The sequence below is a fragment of the Phyllobates terribilis genome, unplaced genomic scaffold, assembly GCF_046119375.1.
Source record: "Phyllobates terribilis strain yellow unplaced genomic scaffold, ASM4611937v1 Scaffold_3__8_contigs__length_932513732, whole genome shotgun sequence".
Classification (NCBI taxonomy): domain Eukaryota; kingdom Metazoa; phylum Chordata; class Amphibia; order Anura; family Dendrobatidae; genus Phyllobates; species Phyllobates terribilis.
The window spans coordinates 853,396,321-853,418,528 of NW_027362763.1; the positions used below are offsets into that span (position 1 = coordinate 853,396,321).

Consider the following 22,208-nt stretch of genomic DNA (forward strand, 5'->3'; position numbering starts at 1 on the left):
AGTGTATGGGCTGACAAACATTTACCCCTAGGAGGTATACATGAACATACTGCATAAAAATTTTTTTTTTCGGGCATCATAAACACCCTTTAAAAAAATTATGTGGGTGTTGCATCACCGACCACGGTCACCCTGGTGATATGGTGGTGGAGGATGAGGAGAAGGAGGAGGACAAGAGCAAATAGACAAAATCAGGAAGCGTATATCCATGTGTAGGTGTGAAAAGGTGCATGGGAATACACCTCCCAAGAAAATACACTGGATTTGAGTTTATGTTACGCTGCTATCATTCGGTGGTGTTGAGAAGTCTGGCCCAATCCAGCCCTTGTTAATTTTTATAAGAGTCAGCCTGTCAGCATTTTCAGTTGACAGGCGGATGCGCTAATCAGTTATAATTCCACCAGCGGCACTAAAAACCTGCTCTGATAAAACGCTGGCGGCAGGGCAGGCCAGGACCTCCAAAGCATAGAGAGCCAGTTCATTCCACGTATCCAGCTTGGATACCCAATAATTATAAGGCACAGAGGAATCACGGTGGACGTTGATACGGTCGGCAAGGTACTCCCTCAGCATCTTCCCAAACTTTGCACTCCTTGTGAGAGTACCCCGCACCTCAGGGCCTGTGCGATGGGAGGGTCTGAGAAAACTCTCCCAGAACTTTGACAGTGTTCCCCTGCCTCTGCTGGATTGAAGTTGTGTCTCTTTCGCCTGTACTCCTTGGTTGTCCAACGAAGTGTGCCCTCTGCCGTCAGCGTTTTCAGATGGGAATTTTTTTAATAGTTCCGCAACAAGGGCCTTCTGGTACTGCCCCATTTTTGTACACCTGTCCGCCTCAGGAATAAGAGATATAAAGTTCTAAGGGTCTAGAAGTGTCACCAACCAGTAATGACTGTCACCCAAAAGTTTGAGAACGCGAGGGTCATGGGACAGGCAGCGTAACATAAACTCAGCCATGCGTGCCAGACTACTAACAGGCAAGACTTCCGTGTCCCCACCAAGAGGATGACTGACCATGCTCTCCTCCTCCTCTCTGTCCTCTCTGTCCTCTGGCCATCCACGCTGAACAGACGGTATGACAGCTGTGCAGGTAGTACCGTCTATAGTGCATGAAACTAGCTTCTGTCCTTCCTCCTCCTCTTCCTCATTGTCACCCAATCCACGTTGGGATGAGATGAGGCTTGGCTGTGTGTAATCGCCCTGTATGGTTCCTTGCTCCATCTCATCGTGTTCCGCCTGCAATGCATCCTCTTTGATTGTGAGCAGAGAGCATTTCAGAAGACAGAGAAGCGGGATGGTGACGCTAATCATGGCATCATCGCCGCTCACCATCTTGGTGAAGTCCTCAAAGTTTTGGAGGATGGTACATATGTCTGATATCCATGTCCACTCCTGAGGTCTTATGTGTGGAGTCTGAACTGAATACCGACGGCCTTTTTGATGCTGGTACTCAACAACTGCCCTCTTCTGCTCACAAATCCTTCCCAACATCTGTGGTGTAGAGTTCCAATGCGTGGGGACATCACACACCAGTCTGTGAGCCGAAAGCTGCAAACGCTGCTGAAACACTGCAAGGGCGGCAGAAGCTGTAGCTGACTTTCTAAAATGGGCACACTGGCGGCGTACTTTAACAAGCAGATCCGGCAGCTCTGGGTAGGATTTGAGAAACTGCTGAACCACGATGTTAAGCACATGGGCCAGGCATGGTACGTGTGTGAGCTCGCCTCGCCTCAGAGCCGCCACCAGGTTCCGACCATTGTCACACACGATCATGCCTAGCTGTAGGTTCAGCGCTGTGAGCCACAGATCTGCCTGCTCTTTCAGAGCTGTCCACAACTCTTCAGCATTGTGTGGTTTTTCACCTAAACAAATTAGCTTCAGCACAGCCTGTTGCCGCTTAGCCGAGGCAGTGCTGCAGTGCTTCCAGCTTGTGACTGATGGGGTCATGTCGGAGATGGAGGCTGAAGAGGAGGAGGAGGCTGAGGAGGATGAGGTGCAGGAGCTGTAGAACGTGGGGGCAACCCTGATTGACCTAGGGCCCGCATTCCTTGGCGTCGGGAGGACGTGTTCCGTTCCAAGGTCCAACTGGGTCCCGGCTTCCACTAAGTTAACCCAGTGTGCCGTCAGTGAGATGTACCGTCCCTGCCCACAAGCACTTGTCCACGTGTCCGTGGTTAGGTGGACTTTACCGGTAACTGCGTTGTTGAGAGCACGGCTAATGTTTTGGGACACCTGCTTGTGTAATGCAGGGACCGCACACCAGGAGAAATAGTGGCGGCTGGGGACCGAGTACCGAGGGAGGGCCGCCACCATCAGGTTGCGGAATGCTTCTGTCTCCACGAGCCTAAAAGGCAACATTTCGAGCGCAAGCAGTCGTGAAATGTGAGAATTTAGTAGTGTGGCCTGTGGGGCGTTGGCTGCATATTTGCGCTTGCGTTCCAAGGACTGGGGTATGGACAACTGAACGCTGCGCTGGGAGAAGGACATGGATGTTCTTCCTGATGCTGCTACTTGAGAGTGTGCAATGACAGGTGCAGGGCAGGAGGCGTCTTCGCATGCACCATGGACAGGGGATTGGCTTGCATGCACAACAGCGGAAGAAGCAATGGTGCCACCCGCAGACACTGTTCCTGGACCCTGGGGTTCGGCCCACAAAGTCGGGTGCTTTGCTGCCACGTGTCTGATCATGCTGGTGGTGGTCAGGCTGGTCGTTTTGCCACCCCTGCTGATTCTGGCCTGGCAGGTGGTGCAAATGGCCTTTTTGGGGTTATCGGCAGAGTCTTTAACAGACAACCAGACTCGGGAAGACCTAACAGTTGTACTGGCAACTTCCTTCGTGTTGGTGTTACAGGGAACAGTTGCCTGCCTTCTGTCTGCGGCCACCACACTGCTTCTTCCTGCCTGTTGGGGTGCTCTGCCTCCCTCCCCCTGTGTGCTGCTCTGCATGTCCTCCTGCCAGGTTGGGTCAGTTGCTATATCATCCACCACCTCTTCTTCCGCTTCCGCACCCTGGTCCTCCTCCTGACTTTCTGGCAATTGTGTCTCATCATCATCCACCTCTTGTGACACTTTCCCACCATCGCCTTCGTGTGACCGTGGCTGCTCAAATATTTGGGGATCGCTACACGCGATCTCCTCTTGCCCCGCTTCAAGTGGACCGGGCGAGAGGCCCGAATCTATAAATGGAAAAGTGAACAGCTCTTCAGAGGGTCCACGTGTGAGATCAGTTGTCTCTGGGTACTCAGCATGGTGGGAGGAAGGAGGATCAGGGTGAGGAATATGCGGTCCTGACTCACGACTACTGAGCCTTGACCGTGTGGAAGACAGGGTGGTGGTGGTGTTGGCTAAGTGACTGGAAGCATTATCCGCTATCCAACCAACAACCTTTTGACACTGCTCTGGGTTCAATAGTGGTGTGCTGCAGTCCCCTAGAAATTGGGACAGGAAGGTCAGACGAGAAGATGTGGGTGTTTGTTGTGTCACAATTTCGGCTTGCCCACGACCTTGTCCTCGGCCTCTGCATGCACCATTACCATCACGTCCAGTTCCCCGTCCCTTGCCACGTGCCTTGCCCATTTTAAATGGAGTATCTTCCACGCTCACTACAAATGACTGAGTTTGGAGCGAACTTATATGTGATCCGTGTGATAGAGAAAACAGAGTTTTAAATACCTGGCCTGTAGGTAAGTAGTTTGAACAGCAAACTGCACTGAATTGCTTCAATGACACACTAAAGGAAATTTTTAATGGAGGCCAGAAATGGCAGTATTTTCTGACAACGTATATGTGATCCGTTTGACGGAGAAAGCAGAGTTTTAAGTACCTGGCCTGTAGGTAAGTAGTTTGAACAGCAAACTGCGGTGAATTGCTTCAATTACACACTAAAGGAAATTTTTAATGGAGGCCAGAAATGGCAGTATTTTCTGACAACATATATGTGATCCGTTTGACGGAGAAAACACAGTTTTAAATAGCTGGATTTCTAGCGCTCTAATATGGAAAGGACCTGGCTGCATTCTGCAGTGCCAACAAGCAAATGGCACAGAAAAACGGTGTTCTCTGGATTGCTTTTTAAGCAAATAATGAGGATTAAGAACCAAAGAAAAGTATTCCTGGCCCCTGAGACCTGGGCCTTTGTATAGAAATATCTAACAGCAGCAGAAGGCAGAACTGGAATGGAGCCTCTTGTGCTATATGCACTGCAGTCTGCTATATACAGTGCCTGCCTATACACCCTGCCTGCCTGATATCTCTGCAGACGGATTAGTTCTCAGAAGGACTGTTTGTTAAGATGGATATGTGTAATGTACGGTTTTTCTCCCTACACTACCTAATACACGATCAAATCTCTCACTGACACAGCAGCAGCTCTCCTTACACTGTCTGATCCAGAGTGACCGTGACGAGCATGGCGGCGCCAGGTCTGATATAGACCTGATGACGCTGTGCGGCCAGCCAATCACTGTAATACCACAACCAACATGGTTACGGCATTACAGTGCATGGCAGGCAATCCCTGCATGTTCATTGGCTCTCTAAAGAGCGCCAAACATGCAGGGAGGGGACCCGAATTCCCGCCCGAGCAACCCGGAAATACTCGGCGAGCGCCGAGCATCTCGAGCAGTGAGATGCTCGGGCAAGCACCGAGCAGTAACGAGCATGCTCGCTCATCACTAATTACCATCCTTTATGGTAGCACTCCAAAATGACGATGTATTTATTCCCAGTGCAATATGGTTTACTGCCATTACAAATAGTCTATGTTTAGTTTTTACCAGGAACCTATGATGTCTCTACACCCTCAGATGTACATATTTTGTTAAATGTATATTTACTCTGTCACAAAACATTACTTTTTCTTTAATTGTAATCTTTTTAATAAATGTCTGTCTATTCATTCTGCCACATAGTGTATTGGAAACCGGGGAAAAAAATTCCAAGTGTGGTGAAATTGCAAGAAAAGTGCAATTCCACAATGTCTTTTATTTTTTTTATTTACTATGTTCAATATATAATAAAACTGACCTGCCATTATGATTCCCCAGGTCAGTACAAGTAAACAGATATTAAACATATATAGTTGTTTTTTTTTTATTTAAGTGGTGAAAAAAAATCAAAAATTTGTCAAAACAAAAATTGTAGCTTTCGTCTCCATTTTCCGAGACCTGTAGCATTTTCATTTTTCAGAATCTGGAAATGTGTGATGACTTATTTTTTGTAGCTTGAGCTGATGTTTTTATTGATACCATTTTGAGGTAGATACAATGTTTTGATCGCCTCTTATTGCATTTCATTGCAAGGTTGCGGCGACTAAAAAAATTTAATTCTGGTGTTTTCATTATTTTATCGTTACGCCGTTTACCGATCAGATTAATTTACTTTATATTTTGAGAGATCGGACATTTCTGTTCTCAAATGTGGTGTCAGATTCCCTTTAACACCTGTGTGTAGTCTTGTATGACATGGAGGGGATATAACTTTTCAGATCAGATCACCAAAATACTCACAGTCCAAACACCCAAAGGAAGAACAGACACATCACCTGATAAAAGAATATGGACACCACCATTAATTAGTGAGTTCTACCATACAACACACACACACTGAATTGGGGGTGAACTGTGCCAATGAAGGTACATCCCATATACCTGCTGAGACGACTAGACGTGAGCTATTGTAATCAATACTGGGCTTTTTGTTTACAAATAATAACATGTCTCAGTAACAAGTTTGTTTCTTCTGATGGAAGGAGACCTCTTACGCTGCTCTCTCTGGGCTTCAGCTTTCGCACTGTGCAATCTGATCTCTCTGGCTGATGAGTTGGGAGGCATTTACACTACGCTTCCAGTGTTCTAGTTATTTCCTATCCAGGCCATTAGGAGATGTCTGCTGTGTAACGCAGCTGATACCCCCATTGATGGTAAGGCCAGAACATCTCTGCATAACTACACTGTATCTATACAAGCTCACAGGAGTAAGACACAACATACTGTTACAGATAAGAGCCTAAAGGGCTAGGTAAATGGTGAATAATGTGAAACAATGTAACCCTACATCAGTATTTATAGTCAGTCATAGCAGGTAATATTTTGTCATATGTCATTTCTTTTAGGGCGAGGCAGAGTTCGCTCGGATCATGGTTCTGGTTGATCCCAATAGTTCGGGAACTGTATCTTTTCAGTCATTTATTGACTTTATGACAAGAGAGACGGCTGAAACTGATTCAGCAGAACAGGTTGTCGCTGCTTTCAGAATCCTGGCTACTGATAAGGTTGGTAAAATGTTTTTATTTTTTTGACTAATTAAGGCAACAGATACGCTGCGACACAGATTGCATGGCCAAAGATCACTCTGTACCACTGCTACATTGTAGCGTAATGCATGTGAATTTGATCACATTGCAACCGAAAGATACTGCGATTGTGACAAGCAAGTCACAGATAATGTAACTGCATCGGACTTTTTGCAGGTTGTTTATCACAGTATCCTGCGGTTCACAAGGGACTTTATTCACCTGCACTATGGTGCGGTCTAGCACGGCCACAGGGCGATCGTTGGTGGTGTAACCTGTGTAACAGATTGTTTGGACACAAGGCTGCTTTTAAGGGTATGCCAACTGCATCCGCCACCCACCACCCATACTGGAGAGGGAGCCACAAGGGATCGAACACCTGAGACTTGTGACCACCACAGGTTATAAAGTAGCACTCTAGGGCTCTAGGGATTTTTTTTTTATTTAACTCTACCTCTTTAGCCATAGTTATTATGTGTACAGCGCATGGATTAAAGGGAATCTGTCACCAAGTTTTTGCTACCCCATATAAGAGCAGCATGATGTAGGGACAGTGACTCTGATTCCAGATACAGTTTTGATAAAATCACTGTTTTATCTGCTGCAATACTCTACCTGCTGATAAAGCGCAATCAGCATTGACTTACAGCTTTATGTGTACACTGTGCATCGGCAGATAGCTGAAAATCAGTGGTGAGGTTGGGGAGGACTACCTGGTAGCAGGATTACGAGAGCTCTAGTGATAATCTCCTGCTGATAAAACAATGATTTTATCAAAACTACAGCAAGCAGCCCAATAAGCGACACATCACTGGAATCAGGGTCTCTGTCCCTACATTATGCTGCTCTCAGACTAGGGGGAAAAACATGGTGGCAGATTCCCTTTAAAACACCTACTGAACGTTGCTTCAGTACAAGTCTTCAGTTCTGATTAGCGTGTTCTGCGTGGACCTGTAGTCACTTTCTCAATGTGAGAGCCTTGTTCTGAGACACTTTGAATTGAGAAAGCGACTTTCGGTGCACACAGAGGATGCAATGTGAGGCAGCTATTCAGAACTGTGGTCACAAAGTACAGGAGTCAATCAGAACGGTGCTGGGGACAGAAGAAGACAGCGAGCGGTAAGTATTATAGGTCATGCACTATGTACATAACTGTGGCTAATGGGGCACATAACAACAAAAAATTGCTGGGGTGCTACTTTGATATAAATGATATAATAACATTTAGGCATTGTATAGTAGTATTATTGTATATACAGAGCGCTTATGGCAGCAGTATTTGAACACTGTATGGTGGTGTTATGTGACCCTGCAGAGTATATTATTTTTGCAGTGTATAGTGGTTGAAGCCATAAGTAGCTTTGTTATCCAGATAACTTTCTGGGAGCATTTTTTAGGCAATATCCTGTATGGCGCTTATAATTACAGGTGCATCTCACAAAATTAGAATATCATCAAAAAGTTAATTTATTTCAGTTCTTCAATCCAACAAGTGAAACTCATATATTATATAGAGTCATTACAAACAGAGTGATCTATTTCAAGTGTTTATTTCTGTTAATGTTGATGATTATGGCTTACAGTCAATGAAAACACAAAAGTCACTATCTCAGTAAATTAAAATAATTAACAAAAAAACACCTGGAAAGGCTTCCTAAGACTTTAAAAAGGTCCTGTAGTCTGTTTCAGTAGGCTCCACAATCATGGGGATGACTGCTGACTTAACAGATGTCCAGAAGGCAGTCATTGACACACTCCACAAGGTCCCAGAGTTCCAATTTTCATTTGGAAATCAAGGTCCCAGAGTCTGGAGGAAGAGTGGAGAGGCCACAATCCAAGCTGCTTGAGGTCTAGTGTGAAGTCTCCACAATCAGTGATGGTTTGGGGAGCCATGTCATCTGCTGGTGTAGGTCCACTGTGTTTTATCAAGACCAATATCAGCGCAGCCGTCTACCAGGAAAATTTAGAGCACTTCATGCTTTCCTCTGCCGACAAGCTTTTTGGAGATGGAGATTTCATTCTCCAGCAGGACTTGGCACCTGTCCACACTGCCAAAAGTACCAATACCTGGTTTACAAACAACAGTATCACTGTGCTTGATTGGCTAGCAAACTCACCTGACCTTAACCCCATAGAGAATCTATAGGGTCTTGTCAAGAGGAAGATGAGAGACACCAGACCCAACAATGCAGATGAGCTGAAGGCTGCTATCAAAGCAACCTGGGCTTCCATAACACCTCAGCAGTGCCACAGGCTGATCGCCTCCATGCCACGCCACATTGATGCAGTAATTGATGCAAAAGGAGCCCCGACCAAGTATTGAGTGCATTTACTGAACATACATTTCAGTAGACCAACATTTCGTATGTTAAAAACAGTTTTCAAGCTGTTGTTATAAAGTATTCTAATTTACTGAGATAATGACTTTTGTGTTTTCATTGACTGTAAGCCATAATCATCAACATTAACAGAAATAAACACTTGAAATAGATCACTCTGTTTGTAATGACTCTATATAATATATGAGTTTCACTTGTTGGATTGAAGAACTCAAATAAATTAACTTTTTGATGATATTCTAATTTAGTGACATGCACCTGTAGGTACTGAATAGTACAGTTATTTCTACACTGTAGGACTGTATATCATGTAGGGAGATGGTGCCACACAAGGCAGTATCTAATGCAAGGCCCTGTTTCCATATGTTTTATAAAGAATTGATAGAGTCATGATTATTTTTATACAAAATATCTCCTTCTGTAATGTGTTATCCACAGTGTCCCATAGTAGTCAATTGTACATGGGTCATAATATTTTGGGAATGGACTAGTGCACTGTGCATTAAAATGAATAGGAGTTGTTAAAAACTCTGATAAATGAATTATCAAATGCAGTTTAACTTTATAATAACTAAACCGAAAAAAATGAGCTGGAGTATAAGTTATTATACATGCAAAATAGGGGCATGTTCACACTGGCTATTAAACAGAGAAAGCCTAAGACAGAAACAAAATGAACATATACCCTGCTGTAAGTAAATAAGTAAAAGCAATAGTGCATATAAATAACGCTGGGTACTTAGGAAACACCGTTTTTGATCAAAACAAGCGTAAAAGCCACATCCCAAAAGCGTCAAGGTGTTCCCAAATTTGGGATGGTCCTAACCTCTAGTGTTATCCGCTCAATGAGTATTATGTAAAAAAAAAGCATAGTGCTGAAGAAACCATCATCAATCATATGATCAACAGGCGTCTGCCCAACATAGTAAAGCTGCTGGGCCCCAGATCATCTCTACCCGTGACTCTGCCTACAGATGTCACAATTACAGTGGGGGAAAAATGCACAATAAAGGAAGACTATATGATCCACAGAGATCTTTTGTGATCTCTTGGATGAAAAATGAAGTATAAAAATTATCACATCTTAACATTAGGAGAAAAAATAGTAATAAAATAAAAATAACCCTCCCCCCTCAAAGAAAAAAAAGTTAAAAAGAAAGGGTTTTTTTTATGTAAAATACATTTTAGCCCAAATACTAGATATTGCAAAAAACATACACAAATATCCAGACGCTCATAATAATCTGAATAATTCATTCAATAGGTTATTGGATGTGAAACATGACACATAAAAAAAAATACCATACCAAAAATTGTTGTTTTTTTTTCCAAATTTGCGCCATGAAAAAATATTATAGAAGTGACATAATAAGTTATATTTACCTATTAGCAGCAACAGCACAAAAAAATACTACAATTTCTCCCATATTAAACAAGGCCACGAACAGCCATGTCAGTAATAAAATAAAAAAGGTTATGGCTACTGAAATGTGGAGAGGCGAAGGCTAATTAAATCGGCTTGTCATTAAAGTGGTTGTCCGGGCAAAATAAAAAGTTCACAGGTGGCATGGAGCAGTAAAAAATAACAAACTAAGTTATACTCCCCTACCATAACCCAACTGGATCCAGCGCAGGCCGCTCTGTCATCTGTGCTGACACAGAGATGTCACTTTTCCACCATCAACAGGACCACTGCAGCCTGTGATTGGCTGCAGCAAACAGATTCTGCTGCTGGAACGGTGACATCACCACTTCCTGTCTCTGCTCAGACCACAGGGCTGCGTGCGCTGGATTCATGTGGCTGCCAGTAGGTGATTATGACTGAGTTTGTTATGTTTTATATATCCAGTACCATGGGCAAAGTTTGTTTTGCCCACACGACCCCTTTAAGACACTTTCAGGCCTGTTCATGAACAAAAGTGCGTTGATTATTGGAATCCGGCGTGTCTACAATGCTGTCCGATGTTCCATCCTATCAGTTGTGTTGCGGTACATTGCTGATCATTATTTCTCTGTTTGTTCCCTACAGCCTTACATATTAGCTGATGAACTTCGTCGAGAACTTCCTCCAGAACAAGCCCAGTACTGCATCTCCAAGATGCCTCCATACTCTGGCCGCGGCGCTGTCCCCGGTGCTTTAGATTATTCCTGCTTCTCAACTGCTTTGTACGGAGAAAGTGACCTGTAAGGGGCTTCTTGTGCTCATCTCCCACCCGAAAATGTAGATGGTGTGCTTGCAGACTTTGATCAAGCCTAAAGGGAAACATGCATTAAAAATATAAGTGCTTGAAGTGCGGTGTCACACAGAAACGTGGACATTTTCTTTTGTGTAGACAAATATGAATCTGTGAATATGTGTTTTCTTTCTTTGGGAAACTGTATTAGATATGACCTTATAGACAGGATTGGATTGTCATTTATCGCTTCACATGATTAGAATACAGATGTAGAGCCTGCTTCACAGCTGCAATATCAAGCCCCTGGTGCGTACCAATCACTATATAGGGCTTGTTAGAACCGCCGGGGATGGGGTGATGCCGCTATAACCCAAGCTCTAAAATGCAGTCATGTTACAGCCTTTCATTTGTAAGAATTACTTCAATTTCTATAATGCTTCAAACTGAAATTTTGTTTGGGGGCTCATTCACACGACCGTAGGTTCTCGTCAATTATGCTAATGACACCCTGATTACACCCTGATCAGAGTTTGATCCGAGTGTCAGCATAGTGTGATCCGATTCTCTCAGATGAGAGAACTGTAGCACACTGTGAGGAGAAGACGGAGAACAAGATTTCTCCATTCAGCGAATTTGCAGAAATTGGACTGCACTCAGATGTCATCCGAGTGCAGTCCGATGTTTTCCAAGTACCCATAGACTTGAATGGGTTGAGTGGCATCTGATTTCAGAGTAAAATCTCAGCTTGCTGCAATTTTTTTCACTGACAGATTCTGTCAGTGAAAAAAATTGGACATCAGCACTGCCCCATTGAATAACATAAAACATCGGATAATACTCGTCCGATATATACGCTCGTGTGAGCGAGTCCTTAGAGACATTGTTTATGGGATTGGGGGATTTGATGCAGCACTCATCAAACTAAAAAGTTACAGAATGTACACCACACTAATAAAGAATAATCGTCATATATAATCTGTAATAATACCAATATTTGTGTGGTAAATTGAGTTATAATTCTCTTTGCTGAATTGGTCAATACATACAGTAGCTAGTTCTACCTGGATAACATATGGGGGCAGATTTACTAAACCTGTGCAATATTTAGACACCGCAAACTTAGACTAGACAGGACAAATATGTGTCTAAATGATGGCAGTGGTTCAATCTGGATAATAAATTTGACGCATTTTTATGTGTAACTTTTTGTATAACTTTGCACCACCTCTTGGTCATCTGACTTTGCACCACTTTTTTGTGTATAAAGTTTTCCACAATTCGGCTCATGCCCCTTTGTAAGCCATCCCCTTTTCCTCACAGCCATGACCCCTGGTCAGAAAAAGCATACAAGCAGTCTAACACATAATAAATAGGCAGAAAACGTTCTGTGTCATTTTGGCAAATTTATTTAGAAGGTCTTGAGTTAAAGGGGCTTTATATTTTCAGGAAAGTGGACTCCAAGCGCTTTAAAATGCATGAAATAATAAACATAGCAGGTACTCACCCTCCCTGGTTTCATCACCAGCTCCCCAACGTTACTTGGGTCTCAGTGTTTTGGCTGTAGTGTTGATATCATGTAAACAGCACACATCACCGCTGCAGCCAATCACTGAGATCAGCGGCTGTGCTGAGGTAGACACCAAAAGCCGCTGAGCTCAGTAATTGGCTGCAGCGGTGATGAGAGTTGTTGATAAGATGTCACCGCTGCAGGAAAAATATCAAAATCTGAACACCAGCGGAGAGCTTGTGCTGGACTCTGGAGGGAGAGTAACTCCTCCTTTTGTTATTTTAGGTATCTTAGAGCCTTTGGGGTACACTTTCCTGATAGAGGAAAAAAACCTTCATTCTGCTTTAAACATTTCATAGCTTGCATTCTTATGGGACTGTATTTATTATAAGTTATTCAATGCAGTTTAAGACCTCATTCTGAAGTCAGTGTTTTCACGTATGCAAAAAAATGGTCAGTATGTTATCAGTGTTTGGTCGGTGTGTCATCAGTGTTTGGTCGGTGTGTCATCGGTGTTTGGTCGGTGTGTCATTGGTGCTTGGTCGGTGTTTGGTCGGTGTTTGATCAGTGTGTTATAAGTGTTTGGTCAGTGTGTCATCAGCGCTTGGTCAGTGTGTCACCAGCACTTGGTCGGTGTGTCATCAGTGTTTGGTCGGTGTGTCATCGGTGCTTGGTCGGTGTTTGGTCGGTGTTTCATTGGTGTTTGTTCGGTGTGTCATCGGTGCTTGGTCGGTGTTTCATTGGTGTTTGGTCGGTGTGTCATCGGTAGTTGGTCGGTGTTTCATTGGTGTTTGGTCGGTGTGTCATCGGTGCTTGGTCGGTGTTTCATCGGTGTTTGGTCGGTGTGTCATCGGTGCTTGGTCGGTGTTTCATCGGTGTTTGGTCAGTGTGTCATCGGTGCTTGGTCGGTGTTTCATCGGTGTTTGGTCGGTGTGTCATCGTTGTCTGGTCGGTGTGTCATCGATGTTTGGTCGGTGTATCATCAGTGTTTGGTCGGTGTGTCATCGGTGTTTGGTCAGTGTGTCATCGGTGTTTGTTCAGTGTGTCATCGGTCGGTGTGTCATTGGTGTTTGGTCGGTGTGTCATTGGTGTTTGGTTGGTGTTTCATCGGTGTTTGGTCGGTGTGTCATTGGCGTTTGGTCGGTGTGTCATCGGTGTTTGGTCGGTGTGTCATCGGTGTTTGGTCGGTGTGTCATCAGTGATTGGTCGGTGTGTCATCAGTGATTGGTCGGTGTGTCATCAGTGTTTGGTCGGTGTGTCATGGGTCGGTGTGTCATCGGTCGGTGTGTCATTGGTGTTTGGTCAGTGGGTCATCAGTGTTTTTCACATATGGATAAATAAATATTCATTACAATATTAACCATGGGCAGCAAACGCACTGCACACTGATGCAATATGTGTACTGTATGTGTTTTTCATGGACCTATAGACTTGAACTGGCACATCCATGCTGCTGAAAAAAATGTCTCCGTGATTTTTGCACAGACACACAGTCCGGGGAAAAATATGGACATGTGAACAGCCCCATAAACTACTGTATAATGGCTACATTTTCAATCTGAGAAAATCACTGATAGAATATGTACGTGCAACACGGACGTCTAAATGAGGCCTTCTAAAGATAGCTGTTTAGAAAATTCTTAGTTGTCCAGGGAAACACACTACAATGTAGCACCATCTCGCTGTCAGACATGTGGCTTTAGGCTGGAATGACACTTGCAGTTTCTGATAGGGCTTGTCTGTGTTAAAGGTACTGCACTCACCTCTGCTTGAAGTACAACACTTTCTGATGGCTCTATTCGTGATGGACTGCTGCCACTAGGTCTGACTATTTAGTTGTTCTTTTTAAGCACCACTCCAGCGTTTTTTTTTATTTCACCGCTGGAGTGGTGCTTAAAATCCAAGTCCCCTGCCCCCTGTCTGATACTTACTTTCTGGTGTTTTCATCTGTTTTCGCTGCGGTTCTGGTCCTTCTTCTGCAGTTTGTGACCTGCCAGCTTTTCCAGTGTTGCATGTGACGCGCCCCCTGGGCCGCGCGTGTGAGGGGATACCCGGAACCGGACCCGTTGCGGATGCTGGGGGTTGTAATCCTCGTGTGGCGGGGACCCGGTCCCGTGGCTCAGGGTGGTCAACTCAAATGGCGGTCTATTTATGTGGTTTTTATGATATTAAATGTCCAACTACGCCACCCGTGGATTGCGGTCAGGATGAACCGCCGCTGCAGGGCAGACCGCTAAGGTTGGTGTTGTGGGTGCAGCAGTGTGTGATACAACTCCCCACGGGAGGAGTATAGCCTCAGGGCAGTGTATGCGGAGAATGGGGGTGATGGTGCAGGAGTAGCAGTAACGACACGGAGTCAGTGATGCAGTCCAGGGTCTTTACTCACAGTTCTTATTATCCAGACCACTTCTGCAGGTAACGGCTGCCCATGTCGTACTGTGCTCACAAGGTGAGGGGCTCGGCCGACTCCCAGGTATCTCCGGAGTGTTTCACAGGACCCCCTTTGTGTGTCCTTTCTCTGACCTGTCATACCCCGCCAGTGACCTCGCTTCTGTCCGGCTGCCTCGGGCCTTCTCTTGGTAAACTTGGCGCCAGTTTCCCTGACCCTATATGGTGCCATCCTAGCAGGTGTAGCGAGGGGCTGCGCCACATGAAATGTCACAGCCTCCGGTTTCTAGCTGAGGGTAGTTCCCCGCCTCCACTAGTTTCGGGGACCGGTCTCCCCCTTTGGCCTGACCCTTCTACGCAGGTAGATTCGGGCGTGTGGTGGCGACTCGCCGGTCCACACCCATGGGGTCCCTTCGTTCCTTGTTCCTGGAGCCTCCTCCGCTCCTCTTCCTTCCTTCTCCTTCCTTCAGGCTCCGGCCTCTCTCTTAGGCCTTCCTGCGGAGCAGAGCCCATGCAGAGCCTCTGCTCCCACCTCCTGCTCCCTCTTCTTCTGTCTGACTGAACTAACTCTTCTCTTTCAGTGCTGGCTGGGCCTCACAGGCTAGGCCCGCCTCCGGAGCGGAGCTCCACAGTGGCCCTGCTCTGTCACTTCTTCTCTCAGACTGAACACAGAACTAAGATGGTGCCCACTTTTTATACCTCCCTCTAGGTGCACCCAGGAACTGCTTCCTCCCTGCTCCTGCACTACAGGGTTCCCCCTTCCTCGGTGTTCCCTCCCCCCACTCCAGCCAGGGACAGGGACTGTCGTGCTCTACTTGGAGCATATCGGTCGCCCTGCCCCCCGGAAATGTGGTGTAATGCATTCAGGTGTCGGGGTCCTGATCCACACTCCATCCTTACCTGAGAGTAAGATATCGCACATCTGGTTGAGATGCAATACCTCTGTAGCAACCGAGCCTTCGGGGTGCTACATTCCCCCCTGGTAAATCACAGCACGTCCACGGGCTGGAACAGAGCAAAAGACAATGACAATTAGGGCATGCAAAAATTTATTTATTTATTTATTTTTTAAATTGTCAACTGCATATCACTTCCCTTTATGGGAAACATTTTCTCTTTTCAACATTATAAATGCACTTTTAATATCAGGGGAACTCTTTTCTCAAACATCATGTAAAGCATCATATAAAGCATTTCGGTATATAAAACTTTTCATATAAAACGTTTTCAAGTGGACTCTCTTGTACTAGCCGCGGTGTAACTTGCGACCAGGTGTCCATTTTTCAATAAAGTGGAAACTTGCAAACAGGTAACAGACGAACATGAGGGACCCGTTCGTAAACCCTCAACGTAGGCCCTGGGGTGGCTGCAGGGCGTAGCTGATCCAGCTGCTGGACCTCGTCTTCGGCCACCTCTAATGGGTTTTTGTTCTGAGGTCAGTTGTTGTAGTTCTTTTATAAAACCAGTAGGGGGCACTTTAAGAAGTGCAATTATTTACAAAGTTGACCGCTCCCAGTCCTCGGCCGGATAGTTCACAAAAGTTGGCTGCTCCCAGTCCTCAGCCGGCTATTACTAACCCGTCTCCGGGTAACTTTCAGCAAAAACAAACAGGCAACAGTCAGGCAACAGTCCCCGTCTGGGGTAAACTCTTTCTTCCTGTACCCTAACGGGCAACTATGTACAGTGCACTCACGTTTTCCTTTAATAGCGGCGTCCTCCTTGTGCATGCTCTTCCTCCTCGCCATACTCTTCAGACCCGTCCGGGTCCTCTGGGTAGTAGTGCTCATGGTAGTGTTCTTCTTCCACCCTCTGGACATTGAGGGCATACCACCCTTTCAGGCCTCGATGTCGGGTGTATATTACCCGATCTCCCGGGAACAACTCCCGCTTCGGGTGACCCGCTGGCAGGTGACCCTCCACATCCCTCCTGTCAACATAGAGGTCTGTGGCTGTGGTAGAGTCCCGGATAAATCCCCACCCTTTCTCCTGGTGGAACTTTACCACAGTCCCAGCATTTTTAGGACCGCGTGCAGCTTGGGGGTTTCGGCGGGTTCGTGTCTTCTCCGTGCTCCGGGCCTGCAGCTGCTCCCTCTTCTAGCGCCGCGCCAGCTCTTCTTTCTCGAGCTACCTGATTTCCCGCTCACAGAACTCCTGCCTTCGAGCTGTGGCCGCCCGCGTCTCCTGCGCAAACCCCATCAGATCCTCCCTGGTCTGGTCCCACTCGATCTGGACCTCTTCCTCCGGGAGCTGGGGAATGGCGACTGGCTGTGGCACGGGCAGGAGCGGAGCAAGCGGAGCCTCGGCCTCTGCGGACAGGTTCTTCCGCTGACTGGGGTGAACCCATCCCTCTGGCACAGAGACCGGCTCTCCATCGGGTCCGGCGAGCTGGCTGTACAGGTCGGTCCCTAGGGGTGGTGGCTTCGGGATCTGGGGCGCATGCGGTTCGGAGGCGCCTGGGGAGGTCAGGCCTTGCGACCGGGCCTGGAGCAGGCCGCTTCCGACCGCACCCGGGGTCAGGGGGCACGGCCTGGGGCTTGATCCGGCGACGGTGCTCACGGCTTGGGACCTGTGTGCAGGCGGCGGGAGTGGGGGAGGCACAGCGATGCCCGAGACGTCTGGCTCCGCGACAGGGTCTGGAGGCAGGTTGGTAACATCAGGGCTGGTGGCAGGGGTGTCCCCCTTACCTGCTTCCAGGGCTGCGCTGCTCTCAACTTCTTCCGGCCTCCGCTCCTTGTCCTCAGGGGCAGGCTCGCTGGCCGGTGCTGGCGGCGTCCCGTGCTGCTGGGCTGCGACCCGCCGGGCCATCTCCTCTCTCCATCCTGCTACAGCTTCCCGCTGCGCCTGGACCATCCTCCGGTCCAAATCCTCCAACGCAGTTCGAAGGAACTCCGGGTCTTCTCCAGGGAGCTGAGCCATCAGCTCCCTGAGGCTGTACGGGGCCACGATGGCCTGCAGCAAGCCACCCATCAGGGTGCTGGAGTCGGTGCTGCTCGCCATCTCCGGGTGTGGTCTGCCGAGACTGATCCAAACCACACCCTGTCCCCCGGTTTTCTTCTCTTTCCGCCCCTGTTGGGGGTGGTCCTGGGGCAATCTTCTGACCATCACTCTTAGGGGCAGCCCCCCCACGTTGATGGACATCTCTACAGCCGCACTCATGGCTGTTGGGGGTGGGCTCCATCTTTGGCGCCATTCTGGGACCTCACCCACGATGGGAGGTGGTTTCCTGTTGTCTTTTGGCGCGCACATTATGGCGTCCGTTCTGCTAGGGCGGGCGCCATATTTAATACAGTGAAACAGTCTCTTTTCAGGCACGCAGTACCCATTGGTGGCGGGCACGAAATCCTGCCAACTACTCCAAAAGTTGACGCGCCCCCTGGGCCGCGCGTGTGAGGGGATACCCGGAACCGGACCCGTTGCGGATGCTGGGTGTTGTAGTCCTCGTGTGGCGGGGACCCGGTCCCGTGGCTCAGGGTGGTCAACTCAAATGGCGGTCTATTTATGTGGTTTTTATGATATTAAATGTCCGACTACGCCACCCGTGGATTGCGGTCAGAATGAACCGCCGCTGCAGGGCAGACCGCTGAGGCTGGTGTTGTGGGTGCAGCAGAGTGTGATACAACTCCCCACGGGAGGAGTGTAGCCTCAGGGCAGTGTATGCGGAGGATGGGGGTAATGGTGCAGGAGTAGCAGTGATGACACAGAGTCAGTGATGCAGTCCAGGGTCTTTACTCACAGTTCTTATTATCCAGACCACTTCTGCAGGTAACGGCTGCCCATGTCGTACTGTGCTCACAAGGTGAGGGGCTCGGCCGACTCCCAGGTATCTCCGGAGTGTTTCACAGGACCCCCTTTGTGTGTCCTTTCTCTGGCCTGTTATACCCCGCCAGTGACCTCGCTTCTGTCCGGCTGCCTCGGGCCTTCTCTTGGTAAACTTGGCGCCAGTTTCCCTGACCCTATATGGTGCCATCCTAGCGGGTGTAGCGAGGGGCTGCGCCACATGAAATGTCACAGCCTCCGGTTTCTAGCTGAGGGTAGTTCCCCGCCTCCACTAGTTTCGGGAACCGGTCTCCCCCTTTGGCCTGACCCTTCTACGCAGGTAGATTCGGGCGTGTGGTGGCGACTCGCCGGTCCACACCCCTGGGGTCCCTTCATTCCTTGTTCCTGGAGCCTCCTCCGCTCCTCTTCCTTCCTTCTCCTTCCTTCAGGCTCTGGCCTTTCTCTTAGGCCTGCCTGCGGAGCAGAGCCCATGCAGAGCCTCTGCTCCCACCTCCTGCTCCCTCTTCTTCTGTCTGACTGAACTAACTCTTCTCTTTCAGTGCTGGCTGGGCCTCACAGGCTAGGCCCGCCTCCGGAGCGGAGCTCCACAGAGGCCCTGCTCTGTCACTTCTTCTCTCAGACTGAACACAGAACTAAGATGGTGCCCACTTTTTATACCTCCCTCTAGGTGCACCCAGGAACTGCTTCCTCCCTGCTCCTGCACTATAGGGTTGCCCCTTCCTCGGTGTTCCCTCCCCCCACTCCAGCCAGGGACAGGGACTGTCGTGCTCTACTTGGAGCATATCGGTCGCCCTGCCCCCCGGAAATGTGGTGTAATGCATGCAGGTGTCGGGGTCCTGATCCACACTCCATCCTTACCTGAGAGTGAGATATCGCACATCTGGTTGAGATGCAATACCTCTGTAGCAACCGAGCCCTCGGGGTGCTACACATGGAGCGCGGTGGAGGTCACTAATCAATGTAATTCTTGTTCTTGGAGCCTTGTTCTGGCCTTGTTCCAGCTCTCACAGAATTGCATTGACAGCTTGTGACGTAACTTCTGAATTCCGGCCACTCAGAAGCTGCGCTCACAAAAAGGCGTCGCGGGACCGGAGCACCACTGAAAAACAGTGACAACCCCGGAGTGTGAGTATATGATCGGAGGCAGGGGATTTACATTTAAAGCACCAATCCAGCGTTGAAAAACAAATGCTGAAGTGGTGCTTTAACACTAAGGCTATGGCTACACGGCGACTTTGGCTGCAATAGAAGTTCACTTGGTGCTACTACTTCCTCACAGTGCTATAACAGTGAATGGGGTTGTATTGCAACACTTACACTACCACGACAAGCAAGTGCCAAAAAATCAAGTCTGTTTTTTTGCGATTTGCTTCATAAAACCTTTAAAAGATCTGTCTTCAGAGCCCAGTCTTGACATTTCAACTTCTGTCAGGTTTAAGCCTCCCTTACCTCGGCCGTGTCTCTGAGAACTGAACACCTTGTACTTCTGGACACTCCAGGGAGGCTGCAGTTCTGCAATATGACAGCACTGGAGGATAATGTTTTTCATGACCAAGTTGAATATTTGCAACAAAGCTTTTGTTGGTTTTGTGATCACACCCCAATATCTTATCAATTTCAAGAGTGCTGCATCCCTCTGTAAGACATGAAACGATTTATGACTTTTAAGAGTTGGTTAAATCTCTTTTTTGGCCCATTTTGCCTGAGGAAAACAAGCTGCCTAATAATTCTGCACGCATTGATAAAGGGTGCTGTATCCTTAGGCCTCACTCTTTTCATTACACACGTTCACATCACCTGATCTGCTTCATCCAATAAGCATTCAAGTTTATATGTGTGGTAGATCGGCTGCACACGGAGGTAGACACAGGAACGCTGTTGCTTTAAATTTCTCAGTGGTTTATTAAGGCATGGCATAAACCACTTTCAAGTCCATCAAAACAAACAGGCCTTTCTTGGCATAAAGGGGTAAACAAAATAAAAATAGTTATCACAGTCCAGAGGCCTGTGGGGATCCGCCCGCACAGGGTTAGCAAATCACACATGGTTCAGGTCCGTACAACCACGAGCTCCTTTCTCTGGAGCTAGCCTCTCCAGATACACTGAACAACTAATGCCTCAGCAGGCCTTCTATTTAAACCCCAGACCACACCCTGGGGGGGAGATATTGTGAATGACCTCCCACCCGCTCTATGGTTGTTCACAAAAACCTAGCCCTTTTGAAATGGCTGCTTAACACCTTGCAGCACTTAGTGTGCTGGAGCAAACACTTCTGGGTTTCAGATCACTGAAGCTAATAGCCTCAGTGAAACATCCCTCCCCTCCAGCACTTTGCCAGTGACTTTGTCACAATGGCTTGGCGCTGGAAAATCTGCATAAAAATGATGATATGGTCAAAATTCTCACTTACCTAATATTTGTGCATACAGTGTACTTGTTTTACCTCTATCTCAACCCACTCCTTGATTTTGACTGACAGCTCTGGCCTTACAGAACCAAAGAATGGTGGAGATAGAGGGTAAACAAGTAGGTGGAAAGGTGCACTTAAATGTTTGGCCACGCCAATGACTTGGTTTGAACAGTCATTCTGTGCCAACAGTGTCCCTTTAAGCATTTTTTTAAGTTTTCTTAGAGAAACACACCCTATCTGAGCAAATAGTTTCCAGAGCAACCACAATGCAAATCATCAGAATTGTGAATTAAACTTTAGACATAAATGGAGAATAAGACTTCATGTAACTTTAAATCCGTACAGTCTAACAAAAGGAAGGAGTTTACTAGGTTACAAAACTTTAATGTGAATTTCAATTGTGGAATGTTAAAAAATTGTTATTTAAGGAGTTCACTGGAAATGGCCATATCTCATCACTGCATTCTGTAACTAATACAAGAGAATAATGTTTCAGCTTTTATGATTAACCCAGTCCACTGTTTTATTATCCTAAAAAAAATTACACATAAAATAAGAATAAAGGTTGTTAACTTGGTACATAATAAGCAGTAAGAAGTGCAATCACTTAATAAAGCCTTTGTGACTTTATACATTCAAAATTGATAAGCAGCACACTGAGACAAAACTATGACAACTTGTGCATTCAGAGGTGTAGCTATAGGGGGTGCAGAGGTTGCAGTTGCTTCTGGACCCTGCCTCCTGAGGGCCACAGAGTCCCTATTCCTCCTAAGATGACAGTAATGTTATAAACTGTTCATGGCAGCTGGGAACCCTGCTACAGATTCTGCATTGGAGCCCTGGATCTTGCTGCAGAGCAGAACTCTTGCAAGACTATATATCGGAAAGTAAGAAGTCACCTGAACATCGCATCTATATGAGCTTTTTGGACATCCAATTCCAAAACCATGGGCACTAATTTGGAGTTGGTCCCCACTTTTGTAGTAGTAACAGCCTTTATTACTCTGGGAACGCTTTTCACAAGATTTCTGATTGTGTCTGTGGGAATTTGTACTCATTCAACAAAACAGCATTTGTGAGGTCAAGTGCAGTTTTTGGACGAGAGGTCATCACACCATGTCTTTATGGTCCGTACTTTGTACACTGGGCACAATCATGCTGGATCATAAAAGGGCTTTCCCCAAACTGTTGCCAGAAAGGATGCAACGTTGTAAAAGGTCTGTGAACACTGGAGTACATAACCCCAATAACACAATCCAAGATTTAATCTTAAAAGTCAGGGACAACAGGCACCAAATGGACCTTATATAAAAATAATGTA

At 46.9% G+C, this 22,208-nt stretch overlaps 1 protein-coding gene across 1 annotated transcript in view; it reads left to right on the plus strand.

Annotated features, from left to right (window-relative positions):
• ACTN2 (actinin alpha 2) overlaps nucleotides 1-14,849 on the plus strand; it is a 110,946-nt gene extending 96,097 nt beyond the window's left edge. Inside the window, exons 20-21 of the mRNA XM_073672542.1 lie at nucleotides 6,110-6,268; nucleotides 10,658-14,849. Coding sequence (XP_073528643.1) covers nucleotides 6,110-6,268; nucleotides 10,658-10,816 — 318 coding nt within the window. The 3' untranslated portion in view covers nucleotides 10,817-14,849. The remainder of the gene's footprint in view (nucleotides 1-6,109; nucleotides 6,269-10,657) is intronic.
• Nucleotides 14,850-22,208: the final 7,359 nt, after the last annotated feature.